We start from the raw sequence: 14,559 nt of genomic DNA on the forward strand, positions 1-14,559 counted from the left end.
ACCATGTGAAATATTTAGCTATTTCCTTCTTGTTTTGTAGGTATATCCTCCTTGTTAGAAATTGGGTCTTTGGTTGGCAGTGAGATTGCCCCTGCCCAAGCAAGGGCCCTTACTCTAGTCAGGGCAAAGGAGAAACACAACCGGTTAACCCCCCTCACCCCCTTAGTAGCTTGGCATGAGCAGAAAGGCTTAACCCAGAGGCAATGTCTAAAGTATTTGTACCAACACACACAGTAATACAGTTAAACACTACAAAATGGACACCACACAGGTTTAGAAAAATAGTAAATATTTATCTACATAAAACAAGACCAAATACAATGAAACTCCACCATACACAATTACAAATATGACTTTAGCAATTAAAAACACCAATATAGTGCCTGGAGGCACAAATGCTGCAATTTGATGTTAAAGTTGTGTTGTGACTGAGTTGTTTCCCACAATGCTATGCCACTGGCGCCGTTTAAGGAGTCACACAGACCCCCAGGTTCAGTACCTTAGCAAAATGTAAGGAAAACAGGCCGGTGCCCGGAGTCGGGGAGCAAGGCGTCGCTGGATCCAATGCGGCGTCGGTTACGGTGCTGTGGGGCGAAGGAGCGGAGGTAACACGATGAGGCGTTGGGTCCTTGCTGCAGAGCGGTGGAGCTGAGGCAGCCTTGGTTGCGAGGAGTCGGTCCTGTGCCACCTCCGGCAAAGTTGAAGTCTGGTGAAGTCACAGTGCTGCGGGGAGACCTCACGGGGTCGCAATCACGTCACAGGGTTACAGGTACTGTGACTGAGTCGGATGTTATGAACATCGGGTGTACGGCACTCCAACTCACGAGTTCATGCGGACGTCAGCGGCTGCAGCGACGTCGGGCCTACATTGACGATGGGGTCGGCCCTCCTCAGCGAGGTCCACGGATCCAGGTGTAAGCGCACGCAGGCTTTGTGTAGCTGGGTCCTTAGTGAAGTCTCACGTAGTTGTCTGGTGTAGTTTCACAGGGTTTTCACCAGAAATTCACTTCCAGGAGCCCAGGAACTGGAATGGCACCCTCTGGCAAGCTAGAGTCCACTGCATGCAGACTCAAAGTCTGATTGATTAAGCCTTTGATGTTCCTAGGGCTTCAAAAACAGGAGGCAAGCTCAGTCCAAGCCCTTGGAGATACCTCTCAAGCAGGAATGCACATCAAAGTCCAGTCTTTGTCCCATTTGACAGGCAGAAGCAACAACTGCAGGATAGCCCAACAAAGCACAGTCACAGGCAGGGACGGCATTTCCCTTCAGCTCTTTGGCTCTTCTCCTTCCAGAGGTTTCTCTTGAATCCTTGAAGTAATTTAATGTCTGGGATTTTGGGTCCAATACTTATACCCCTTTCTGCCTTTGAGGTTGCCGAACTTCAAAGAAAGGTCTCTGTTGTTTACAGAATACTGCCTTGCCCAGACCTGGACCCAGATTCACACCAGGGGGTTGGAGACTGCTTTGTGTGAGGGCAGACACAGCCCTTTCAGGTGTAAGTGACCACCCCTCCCTCCAGCCTAGCCCAGATGGCCCTTCAGGATATGTAGGTTACTCCCCTGTGTGTCACTGTCTAGTGGAGATGCACAAACAGCCCAACTGTCAGTCTGACCCAGAGAAGGAATCCACAAAGAGGCAGAGTCACAGAATGGTTTAGGCAAGAAAATGCCCATTTTCTAACATTGGCATTTTCAAACTAACAATCTAAAAACCAACCCTCATTAAAAGATGTATTTTTCAGTTGTGAGTTCAGTGACCTCATGCTCCATATTCCTGTCTGCTCTCAAAGGAAACCTGCACTTAAAGGATATTTAAAGGCATGTTAACCTACGAGAGAGGTAGGCCTTGCAACAGTGAAAAGCGAATTTGGACGTTTTTCACTGTCAGGACATATAAAACATATCAATGCATGTCCTACATTTAACATACACTGCACCCTGCCCAGGGGGCTACAGAGGGCCTACATTAGCCGTGCCTTACATGTATAATGAGGGAGGGTTTGAACCTGGCATGTTGGTAAACTTGGCAAGTCAAATGGGCAGTTTAAAAACTGCACACACAGACACTGCAGTAGCAGGTCTGAGCAATGCCTTCAGGGCTACTCATGTGGGTGGCACAATCAGTGCTGCAGGCCCAAAAGTAGCATTTGATTTACAGGCCCTAGGCACCTCTATTGCACTGTTTTTAGGGACTTACTAGTAAATCAGATATGCCAAATATGGAAAAGCCAATTACACATATAATTTCACAGAGGGAGCAATTGCACTTTAGCACTGGTCAGCAGGGGTAAAGTGCCCAGAGTAACAAAAACAGAGTCCAGCACACAGCAACAACCTGGGAAGTAGAAGCCAAAGTTAGTGGAGAACACGCCAAGGATGACAGGTCTAACACTCCCTCTTCCCAGCCGCTACTTAATACCATCATCAATGTTTGCTTACTTTGAGAAAGTATTGGAAAGGTGTTCTGTCACTCAGATACATATGCATTACATACATAACATATACAAAGATAACATATGTAACACATCCCAACCATGATTTTCAACACAACGTTAAGGAAGTGGAAATGCTTCTTAAAAAGTAATAATTGCAGAACTAATGTTACAGCTGTTTGGATGGAAACACACTGCTGCTTGACCTACCAAGTTCACACTGGGCCAAATTAAGGGAGTCTTGCATGTCACAGAATGAATGATCAGTGACAGAAACGTGATGACATCAATCCACGTATACTGATCTTCAATGGATCCCCTTGGCAGCAAGCTACATCTTCATAATTTAAAACACCATGATAACCAGCCCTTTTCACTATCGGGATAACAAGCTCAACATACATCAAAGCTCTCATCACAGCCATAGCCAGGAAACCACTAAACAAAGGCTTCAATTAGATAGTTAACATTTTATATAGGCTTTTTTCATCTCTGAACCCTCATTGGGGAATAACATCGCTTACTCAATCAGAATAAGCAAACCAAAATACCAGATTATCTACAAGTATAATACTCACATCATTAAAGTACAATAGATCAACATCCACAATTTTTAATTTTCTGATTCTACAAATGTCATACTTGTTTATGTTCTTGCCTCTCGTCCTGTACTGCACCCTACAACCATTTAAGTTCACAATTTATGAATATGATATACATACGTACTCCGAGATATTACCAGTGCAAATAAAGCACAAGACAATTATATTGAAAATACATATTTAATACATTCCATAAAATCACATTTATATGTTTTGCCATTACACTAATGGCTTTATTGCAATCAAATTAGTAAATTAATTTGCACAACAATCTCTACATTTAAAGGCCCTTGTGCCTTAAACACAGGCAGCAAAAACTGTTCTTCATATAAAATTGTGAAGAAAATATAGGGCACTTACCATTTCTGCTAGTTTAAGTGTTAATGAATTTGGAAGGGTCGATTGCTTAGTGTAATAAGAATTTATAGAAAACAAAGAGATGAAGTCCCAACTGACGTCCATAAGGAAGAGCTGCCACCTCTGAAGAAAGGGGTCACCAAGGCAATGCCAGGGGTCGCAAAGGGCAAGCCATGGGTCACAGCTGTGACCCCTGGCGACCCCGAAATGACATCCATGAATACGCTCAAAGACGGCACATGTTCTATGAGAAGCTGCAATGAAAGATTCCTCTGCTGCTGTTTTATAGTCTTGTAAAATGCGTCAACATCTAGGACATACTTAGACCACCATCGGTATTGGTTGATATTCGGGTTAATATGCTGTATATGAACAAGAATGCCACATTCCTAATACATACCTCGTTGCAAAATAAACACATTCACATTATTTTGTTTGAAGACCATTCAGTATTGATAAAGGGACCTGCAGGTAGGGGCGTAGTTTCAGGAGGGAGGTGTTTGGGGTGTTACAGCCCCCTGAAACGTATTCCATAATAAATAGTAGGGTGCAGGTGTTTACAGTCAGGTAGGGTGAGTTGTCTCTTGGATTTCACCCTGGATTTTTACATGCCCACAGTGACAAAAACACACACACACGCACACACACTCTCTCTCTCTCGCCTCTGCTTAAAATGTGGTTACTTAGAAACTATTGTGTTTTAAGTACCCCTAGCAATCCACACTTCTCTCTCTTTCCACAGTCTCTCTCAGTCTCTCGATATACCAGCATGATTGTTGGAAATCTGAAACTTACACCACCCCTCCCCCAATCCTACTGACCAAGCTACGCCCCTGCCTGCAGGGACATTAGATCTATTTATATGACAAAGCTGCATTGACACATAGACCTGTGGGGGACAGTAGGCCTATGTATGAGAAAAATGGTGCTCACTCTCCCTGTTATTGTGGCTTCTGTCCTTAACAGGGTAGTTTCAAGGGAAAGGAGTAGGGTGGGCATTGTGATCTGGCCAGAGATCAGACATCTGATTTACCCGTTGACAAGAACGTATTACGCAGGTCAACATGTCTCTCAACAATTAGAAAGTGAATCACAGATGATTTTCTCATTGTGACTTAATTTTCTCATCCATTAGCTGAAATAACCCCCCTACATTTTTGATGTTTTTCTCAAGATTTTCTAACCATATGAGGGCACCTCATGTCTTACAGAAAGCCCCGAGGGGGTATAGATGGAAGAACACTTGAAAGAACATTACAAATAAAGACTTTTCAGTCAGTAGGTATCAGGCAATAAAAACAAACGTTGCAAAGCCAATCGCTCTAAAACGTCAAGCTATTTGCTTTGCTATTTTTGTTCAATTGAATATGTCATGATGTGTGCATATGCGTGTGTCATCACAAACGTGTGTGTATGCAGTAGGACTTAGGTGGCCAATTTTAGGCCAGGCCTGTGAGAGAGTTTTGGCTGTTTTTGTTTAACTCATACAGAATTTATATAGAGAAGGGCTTTGGTTCAGTGGGCTTCACCCATTGGTCTGGTGTCATTAACATGTTGTTTTTCTATTGAATGGGACAATAGGTCAGCCAGCTTTACCCATTGGTTCCCTTTAACTGCAGAGTCAGTGCTTGTCGCCTAAAATGGTTAATTTTTTTCCATTGCAAAGGTGTGCTTTAGTTTATTTTTTATACTGTCTTTGAATATTGGCTATTTATTAAGCTTTATAGTGGGTGCACAGTTAGATGGTGAGTTACTTATGTTTCCTCTTTGAAGTTGCTATAACATTGCAATAAAGTGACACTGACAATTTATCTGCCTACAGTTTGAGGGTTTGGTCTGGTGGTGGCTTATTTTTGTCTTCTCCAAAAATAGTGATGGTACTTGCATGGCACAATTGAAAGGCTTATTATTTAAAAACATCACTAGTAAAGTGGCCACCAGAGTACACGAGTTTTCATTTAATTATGTTATTATAAGCACATTGCAGCCACATTTAGATGGCTGCATGGTTAATTTTCCATTTTATTTTGTTGCATATGCTTGCATAAAAAAATCATCGCACCAGGGAAAGCATGCCAAAGCATATTAACTGTGCAATCTAAAATAGCGAATGGCAAGAAAGTTCAACCAAGTCATGTAAAGTATGAAAATGTGAGTAGTCTGGCTGGATTTGCCAGCCGGCAGGCACTGGTTAAAGAAATACATGAAAAAAAATATTTGAGCATGAGATGGGGAGCAGGGTAGGCAGCAGGGTGGGTGGAGGAATGAAAGAATGAGGGGCTCATTCTTTTAACACGACTGAGTCCTCGCAAGAAATAAAATAAAAAATAAAAAATAAATACTTGGAATAGGGTGGAAAACAGAATAGGTGCAGGAAGCAAATTATGTATTATTAGAAAGCATCCGGAGGTGAAGAGAGAGACAGCAAGAAAATACATGCACTCCCATGGAGTGGTTAACTCTACATTTAAAAAAAAAAAACTCGAATATGTAGCAGAAAGATTCAACTCATCCAGTCTGAACACTGTTTCCTGGGTGGGACATAAGAAAAGGGTGGCAAGTTATCAAACCAGGACCAGACAACTGAGAGAAAAAACACTCCTGGAGGCAGTGGCGGCTGCCACTAAACAGGGGTGGGGGGCAGGACAGGGCATGAAAGGACAAGCTAAAAAAACAAAACAAAAAAACACTTATGTTCGAGGGGAGACGCATTTGTCTCCCTCCGTCCTCGTCCTCTTCCTGGCTGCACAGGCTCCCAGCCAATCACAATGCTGCTGATAGCAGCGTCTTGATTGGTCTGAGTGGCCTGCTTCACCACTCAGACTGGGAGGGGGAGCCTGTGAATGTTCTCCACCTGGCCAAAAAGACATGCGCACTTTGCATGCACAAAGCTCTCCTCGGGCCCCCCTTCAGCCCCAGCCTACAAGGAAAAATAAAATGATAATAGCATAATGTAAGTTATTATCATTTTATTTTTCCTTTTTGGAAAAACCAGTGGGGCAACGCTCCTCCACCTTAGCAGAGGAGCCGCCCCTGCCTGTAGGTCTTGTTGAGACCAAGAAAGGCAAGATGACTGTTAGCTAAGGTGTGAAAGGCAAAAGCAATCAGTGTTCAATAATCGTGCAGAACTCTAACAAATAAGCCACCCTACCCCCAAACGAGCTGTTTAATTATATAATGATATGAAAACACCACCTATGGCTAATGAATATCCTGAAAATGTATGTAGAAGAGTAAGGTTTTGCAACCCAATGTATATGTGCACACTGGTAGAAGTAAGGAAATGATAGATGTGAGAAAGAGAAAGACACGTTTTCAAATATAATCACAGAAACACATAATATTACCCTTCTAGCGATAAAAAGTGTCGAGCATTCCTTTCTGTTTTCCCCAGGGAAAGACGACAGCGTTAAAGTGTAGGCTCGTCAGCAAAATAGATAGAATGACAACTAAAGTGTAACAGAACAGAAAGGGCATATTCAACAGCAAGGGCTGCAAGAAGAATTTACCCTGAGACGACTGCATATTATTTCCTCTTCCATTCACCGCATGCTGAATTTTAATGTCTGTTCCATTGTGCTGTGCCAGTGACGATATCCCCGAGGGTCAAAATATCCATGTAAAGCAGTTTTATCCGCTATAGGGAGAACAATGTGAAAAAAAAGTATGGAAGGTTTAATGCATCCTCTATCATGGAACACATGAGATGAGTTTAGATTCACGGAGACAAGTGTTAGAAATATATGTACCCTTTTTGGGCATCCTTGCTAAAGGGAAGGGCGTTTTCAAAGACCATATCAAACGAACACAATGCACTGACCAAGAACCCAGTACAGTACAAAGACCCTTGCCATAAGGCCATGTCCTTCGAGGATGCTTTTCTTTGGTAAACTATAAAGGGCTATTGAGCACGACCCTGGTGTATAAAAAAGTGTATAGATGGTCAGTATTTGCACACTTCCTGCAAAAAGGGTTAATAGACAATGTCAGATATGGTAATACAGACACACGGAGACTTACAATACAAACTGGGTATGCGGACATATGTTTACCTGTCTGCTCTTGCTTTTGGATTTTTACTAAAACTCAATGTAAATCAATTTACAAATATTTATTTATTGATACTCATCTAGTCATTCAGGGGAAGGAAATATAATTTGAAATACAGGCTGAAATGTGACTTTGTCCTAATCTCTTTTCTGATCATTAGATTGAGAGACAACTGTTTGAGGAAACAGTGAAAACCCTAAACAACTATTATATTGAAGCCGAGAAAATTGGCGGGAGCTCCTACCTGGAAGGTTGCCTGGCGTGTGCTACTGCCTACTTCATCTTCCTCTGCATGGAAACCCACTATGAAAAGGTACCTTGAGTGTACTAGCTTCTCGGGTGGGCGTGGTACACTTGCTTTTATGATTGCAGGTATTTACAGATTAGTTCTAAATGTTAAAGGAGCGTGATGTGGGTACAATATGTCCATTTGTAGATTACCACCAATAACAAGGCGACATAAGAACCGGCATGTATCATTGCAGACCTTTAAAAGAACACTCAGATGTTTTCTGGTATTTAGCTCATACGCTGGCAGCCTGGACTGGAAGGAACAGAAGAATGAATGGGACTAAGGGCCTCATTACGAGGCTGGCAGTCTAGAGCCTGTCAGCTTTATGGTGGCAGTAAGGAACGCCGCTGGTGTGGCGGCCCGACCACCACATTAAGACCCACCCTAGTTCTGCCGTGATTGGTGATCCCGACGGGTTGAGGGTGGGTGCAGGTCGCAATCAGCCAGGGCAACACTGCATGCAGCGCCGTCCTGCTGATTACAGCCCCGTTCTCCGCCAGTCACTCCATGAAAAGGTAGATGGAGAACAGGTGCAGGGGGGCCACAGGGGGGTCCCTGCTGTGCCCATGCACTTGGCATGGGCAGTGCAGGGGTCCCCCTGCCCAGCACTATCGCAGTGTTCACTGTCTGCTGCACATTACAAAGGTGCGCAACAGCATTGCCGCCGGCTCAATTACTAGCCGGAGACAACGCTGCCGCCAGTTTCCCACTGGGCTGATGGGCTGAAACCTTAGTTTCCATCCATCAGCCTAGCAGGAAACCCAGAATAGATCTGGTGGGGTGGTTGTCACTATGGCGACAGCCACCCTGTCAGGAGTTTGGTGGGCAGGTGTTCCCGTTTGCCAAACTCCTATTTAGGCCCTAAATCTGTGCAGACAGATTGTGCAAATGACTATCAATAACACATTTTAATATTATATAAGTGCAGAACCTAAACCAGCCACGCTCTTACAATGCTAGGTGGTTGCAATTCCTGTTTAGGAGATGAATACTGAATATGTTTTACGATAACAGCATTTCAGGGATAAGGTTTGACTGCCATGTAAGATCAGTGTTAAAAATGCTGAAAAGTCACTGATTATCTGCCATAAGTGTCCTTCTAACTGGAGCTTTGTTCTGAATTCTGGATTCCAACTCATCAAAAGTGGGTCTCTGGAATGAACTTTCAAACATTCTTTTGGTATTGTACCAGAATATTGAGGCTTACTGTCTGAGAGAAGCATAGGGGCCTATTCACAAAGGCATTTTGGAATATGTAAACTATCCCCTCCGTAGTACTGTTTTACGTGCTACTTCATGCCTTAGTGAACTGGCCCCAATATATCTAAAATGGAATAAGATGGGAATATATGCAAGTGGGAGAAATTGGGTCGTTGGTTGACTTGGGAGTGAGCCCTGGTCAAACAGCAACCACAACTCCTGACAGAGTAAGGCACAAACAAACTCCAAATTAACCTCTGCTCACCCCCTGATAGTTTGCCATAGAGCAGTCAGGAAATGTGTAAGTATTTCTACAACACTTTAAACAGTAAAACAGTGAAACAGTGAAAACACCACACAAAAAGTATCCCATGCACGGTTAGGAAAAAAGAGCAGAATTAAATAAATAAAACAAGACTAAAGCAACAAAAGTCCAATCAATAGAACTGAAGTTATGAATGATTAACATTAAACTGGAAAATAGTAACTAAAAACAAAGCATCAACTGCAGCTAGCTAGTCACACTGGAGCAGGTCTAAGTTAAAAGTTCAGCCTGCCTATGAGGGAGCAGGGGTCAGATACAGTCCCAGATTAGTTTCCACTGAAATTTACCTTCCCAAGTTTTCTTTCACGAGTCCCGTTTGAGTTGGAGAGGTTCACAGGCAGTGTTCGGCATGGTGCGAAGTGTAGGCCAAACGTCCTGGATGGTGGGGCTGGTGCTTCACATTGGTAGTCCTCATGGGATGATCAATGGTTGCTGTGCGAAAAGACTGATTGGTGGCTGGTGCAAAATTTCGGTGCCCGCGACACGGTCTTGGTGCAAACTAGATGGTTTGGGAATCACAAAGACCTCAAAAACTTGATTTAAAGAGACCGTGAGCCACACCAAGGGTTATGGACCTGAGAGGCACCACCTGGGGGTCAGGAACTTGCCGAAGACAGGTCCAGCTGTTTGGGAGACTTTTACATCCCTGTTGCTGAGATCAGGAGCCAACAGACTAGCCCTTGGAGTCACTCTGGGGTTCTGGATTCAACGGGAAGTTGCAGGTGCAGTTCTTCCTCTCCATGCAAGAGGGCAGCAGGTCAGCACAGCAGGGGAGTAGCTCCTCCAGAGTAGCAGTCCAGTGGAGTGGCAGGCCTTGTAGCAGCACAACAGTACTTCTTCTGGGCAAAGTATCCACTGGTCCAGAAGTTTACTGAAGAGTTGGTGTCTGGGGTCCAGTATTTATACACAGTTGTGTCTTTGAAATGAGGAGAAGCTTCTAGAGTCATGCCTTTAAAGTAAACAGCCTTCCTGACTCCAGACTCACTTAAGGGGGAATGCAGCGGTTTTGTGTGGAGCCAGGCAACAGAATATTCAGGTGTAAGTTAGACTGGGACCAGTTCCTCCCTTCCATCCTGCCAGTGATGGCCCATCCAGTCACATCTTAAGCTCTCATTGGGTGTTGATGTCTAGGAGGAATACACAATGCTCAATAGTGAGCTACACCCAGTCAGGTGACCAAAGGCAGGCTACAGGCACCAAATGGCTACTGTAAGAAAATGCCATCTTTCTAAAAGTAGTATTTTCTGAATTGTAATTAAAAATCCAACTTCACCATAAGTTAGGATTTTAAATTAGGATTCCAGAGATACCAAACATGAATAAATTACCTATATCCATTTGTAAATTTCTCTTATAAAATCTAACAAGGTAATTCCAATGTTATCCTACGGGAGATGTAGGCCATGCAATAGTGAAAATGTTTTTCAGTTCAAGGATGAGTAAAACTTAAAAGTAGATGTGCCACTTTTTTAAATACACTGCATCCTGCCATTAAGACTGTCTAGGACCTAACTAGGAAGTGACTCATATGTATTAAACAGGAAAGTTTGGGCCTGGCAAAAAGTTTATTTTGTTAGGTCGAAATAGCAATTTAAACTGCATACACTGGTTCTGCAGTGCCAAGCCTGAGACATGTTTCAACTGCTACTTAACTGGGTGGCACAATCAGTGCTACAGACCCATGAGTAGCATCTAATTTACTAGCCATGGGCACATGTAGTGCACTTTGCTAGAGACCTAGAAGTAAATAAAAAATGGCAATAGTGTATAAGCCAAAGTTACCGTGTTTTAAGCAACGAGCACAAGACATTTGCACTGGTTAGCAGTGGTAAAGTGTGCATTGTCCTAAGTCCAGCAAAAATAAAAAGTCAGCATGAATAGGAGGTCTGAAGGCAAAAGATATGTTATGTGGATTTGTAGAGCGTGGCTAATTGCCCGTGAAGACATCCACGCACTGAGTGGGCAGGCCTGATGGGGGAGGAGGAGATGATGCCCGTTTAATCTGGAGAGTCATGTCTTGAAGCTCCTTCCGAGGTCCATGATGGAGGGGAGGTTTTGAGGTGTTACAAGAGGTCTTTCCAGGTCTGGAGTGTGAGGTGTGAGTTGAAGGGTAGTCCGCGTCTCACTTTCTTGATGCAAGGGAGGTGTGCTCTTGCCTGGGACAAAGATTGGCGGTGACTGGTGGGTTTATAGAAGCAGAGGGTTGTGATTGAGGTACACTGGGCTGGTGTTGTGGAGAGCTGTGCAGACATGGGTGAACAGCTTGGACTTGTATCTTTCCTGGACTGGGGCCTAGTGAAGATTGTTGAGGTGTGGAGAGATGAGATTATTTCACAGGATGTTAAGGATAAGTCTGGCAATAGTGTTCTTGGTGGTTTGGAGTTGGCATAGAACATGTGCTGAGATTTCAAAATAGAGGGTGCTTCCGTAGTCAAGTCTACTTGTGATAAGAGCCTGGATGACTGTTTGTTTGGTGATAAGTGGAATCCACTTGAAAATCTTGTGTGTCATTCGCAGGATGCGAAAGCAAGATCTGCCTGCTCATGGAGATATTAGTGTCCCAATGTTATTGACATGGTCCGTAAGAGTTGGTGGGTGGAAATGTTCAGAGGACCCACCATAAGTCATCCTAGGGAGTGGTTGTTGCTGAAGATAAGGACTTTGGATTTGTCTGTGTTGAGCTAGAAGCAGTTGTTTTTCATCCAAGCTGTGACATTGCTTATTCTGTGCAGTTGGTGAACTTTGCTTTGGCAGTGCTGGTTGAGTCAATAATGGAGAAGATGAGCTGTGTGTCATCGGCGTAGGATACTATATTGATGTTTTTGACTACGACGATGTCCACAAGGGGCATCATGTAGATGTTGGAGTGCTGGGCTGAGAGATGATCTCTGAGGAACTCTGTAGAAAGTTAGAGGAAAACCATGCCAAGGATGTCAGGTCTAACAGCAGAGAATATTCACATGCAATTAGTACAACAACAAAAAAAAAAACATGTACGCTCTCCTTGCACTTTTATTTTCCCCTTCGCTGCCAAGCCTTTTCCCCTCCTGTGCCGAGCCTTTTTTTGGCTATTTGGGGGAGTTTGCACTTAGGGCATCATAACTTTTTGTTCACATAAGCTACCCATGCCAAATTTGCGTCTTTTTTTTCCCAACATCCTAGAGATTCTAGAGGTACCCAAACTTTGTGGGTTCCCCTAGAGGAGACCAAGAAATTAGCCAAAGTACAGCAAAATCTTTTTCTTTTTTTAAATGGGAAAAAAGGGCTGCAGAAGAAGGCTTGTGGTTCTTTCCCTAAAAATGGCATCAACAAAGTGTTTGCGGTGGTAAAATCACCATCTTCACAGCTTTCAGGAACAGGCAGACTTGAATTAGAAAACCCAATTTTTCAACACAATTTTGACTTTTTACTGGGACATACCCCATTTTTACTATTTTTTGTGCTTTCAGCCTCCTCCCAGTTAGTGACTGAAATGGGTGAGAAACCAAAGCTAAACATTTCTGAAACGTAGACAAAATTCTGAATTCACCAAGGGGTCATTTGTGTAGATCCTACAAATGTTTCCTACAGAAAATAACAGCTTTCAATTGAGGTGAAAAAAACAGTCATTTTTCTCCACGTTTTACCCTGTAACTTTTTCCTGCGATGTCAGATTTTTGAAAGCAATATACTGTTACGTCAGCTGAACTCTTCTGGTTGAGGGGATATATAAGGCTTGTAGGTTCATCAAGAACCCTAGGTACCCAGAGCCAATAAATGAGCTGCACTTTGCAATGGGTTTTCATTCTATACCGGGTATACAGCAATTCATTTGCTGAAATATAAAAAGTAAAAAATAGGTATCAAGAAAACCTTTGTATTTCCAAAATGGCCACAAAATAAGGTGCTGAGAATCAGTGGTTATTTGCACATCTCTGAATTCCGGGGTGCCCATACGAGCATGTGAATTACAGGGCATTTCTCAAGTATACGTCTTTTTTTACACACTGTCTTACATTGGGAAGGACAAAATGTAGAGAAAGACAAGGGGAAATAACACTTGTTTTGCTATTCTGTGTTCCCCCAAGTCTCCCGATAAAAATGGTACCTCACTTGCGTGGTTAGGCCTAGCACCCGCCACAGGAAATGCCCTAAAACACAACGTGGACACATCACATTTTCACAAAGAAAACAGAGCTGTTTTTTGCAAAGTGCTAGCTGTGGTATTTGGCCTCTAGCTCAGCCGGCACCTAGGGAAACCTAGCAAACCTGCGCAGTTTTGAAAACTAGACACCTAGGGGAATCCAAGATGGGGTGACTTGTGGGGCTCTGACCAGGTTCTGTTACCCAGAATCCTTTGCAAACCTCAAAATTTGTCCCAAAAAACACTTTTTCCTCTCATTTTAGTGACAGAAAGTTCTGGAATCAGAGAGGAGTCACAAATTTCCTTCCACCCAGCATTCCCCCAAGTCTTCCGATAACAATGGTACCTCACTTGTGGGGGTAGGCCTAGCGCCCGCGACAGGAAATGCTCCAAAACACAACGTGGACACATCACATTTTCATAAAGAAAACAGAGCTGTTTTTTGCAAAGTGCCTAGCTCTGGTATTTGGCCTCTAGCTCAGCCGACACTTAGGGAAACCTAGCACACCTGTGCAGTTTTGAAAACTAGACACCTAGAGGAATCCAAGATGGGGTGACTTGTAGGGCTCTGTTCAGGTTCTGTTACCCCGATTCCTTTGCAAACCTCAAAATTTGGCCCAAAAAACACTTTTTCCTCTCATTTCGGTGACAGAAAGTTCTGGAATCAGAGAGGAGCCACAAATTTCCTTCCACCCAGCGCTCCCCCAAGCCTCTCGATAAAAATGGTACCTCACATGTGGGGGTAGGCCTACTGCCCGTGAAAGGAAATGCCCCAAAACAATATCTGGACACATCAAAAGTATCAAATACAAAACTACCTGTTTTTGTGGGGGCACCTGCGTTTTTGGTCTTGGGCTCAGCAGCCTTCTAGGGAAACCTACCAAACCCAGACATTTCTGAAAACTAGACACCCGAGGGAGTCCAGTGAGGTGTGACTTGCGTGGATCCCCCAATATTTTCTTACTCAGAATCCTCTGCAAACCTCAAATTTAGCTAACACTTTATATTTTTCCCACATTTCTGTGTGGGGAGCGACCCTTACACAAGGGGCTGTCCCCTTAAAAAAAACACAGACATACACACACACACCAATCCCTGGTGCCTAGGGGGGGCAGAAATAGCCTAAAATAAATGTGCCCCCCGGGGAGCGACACTTGCCTAAGGGGTCGCTCCCCTTGC

At 43.6% G+C, this 14,559-nt stretch overlaps 1 protein-coding gene across 1 annotated transcript in view; it reads left to right on the forward strand.

Moving 5' to 3' along the window:
• Positions 1-14,559, forward strand: part of GOLGA7B (golgin A7 family member B) — a 157,758-nt gene that overhangs the window by 115,903 nt on the left and 27,296 nt on the right. Inside the window, exon 3 of the mRNA XM_069239639.1 lies at positions 7,601-7,753. Coding sequence (XP_069095740.1) covers positions 7,601-7,753 — 153 coding nt within the window. The remainder of the gene's footprint in view (positions 1-7,600; positions 7,754-14,559) is intronic.

Source organism: Pleurodeles waltl, chromosome 6 (genome assembly GCF_031143425.1).
Source record: "Pleurodeles waltl isolate 20211129_DDA chromosome 6, aPleWal1.hap1.20221129, whole genome shotgun sequence".
Classification (NCBI taxonomy): Eukaryota; Metazoa; Chordata; class Amphibia; order Caudata; family Salamandridae; genus Pleurodeles; species Pleurodeles waltl.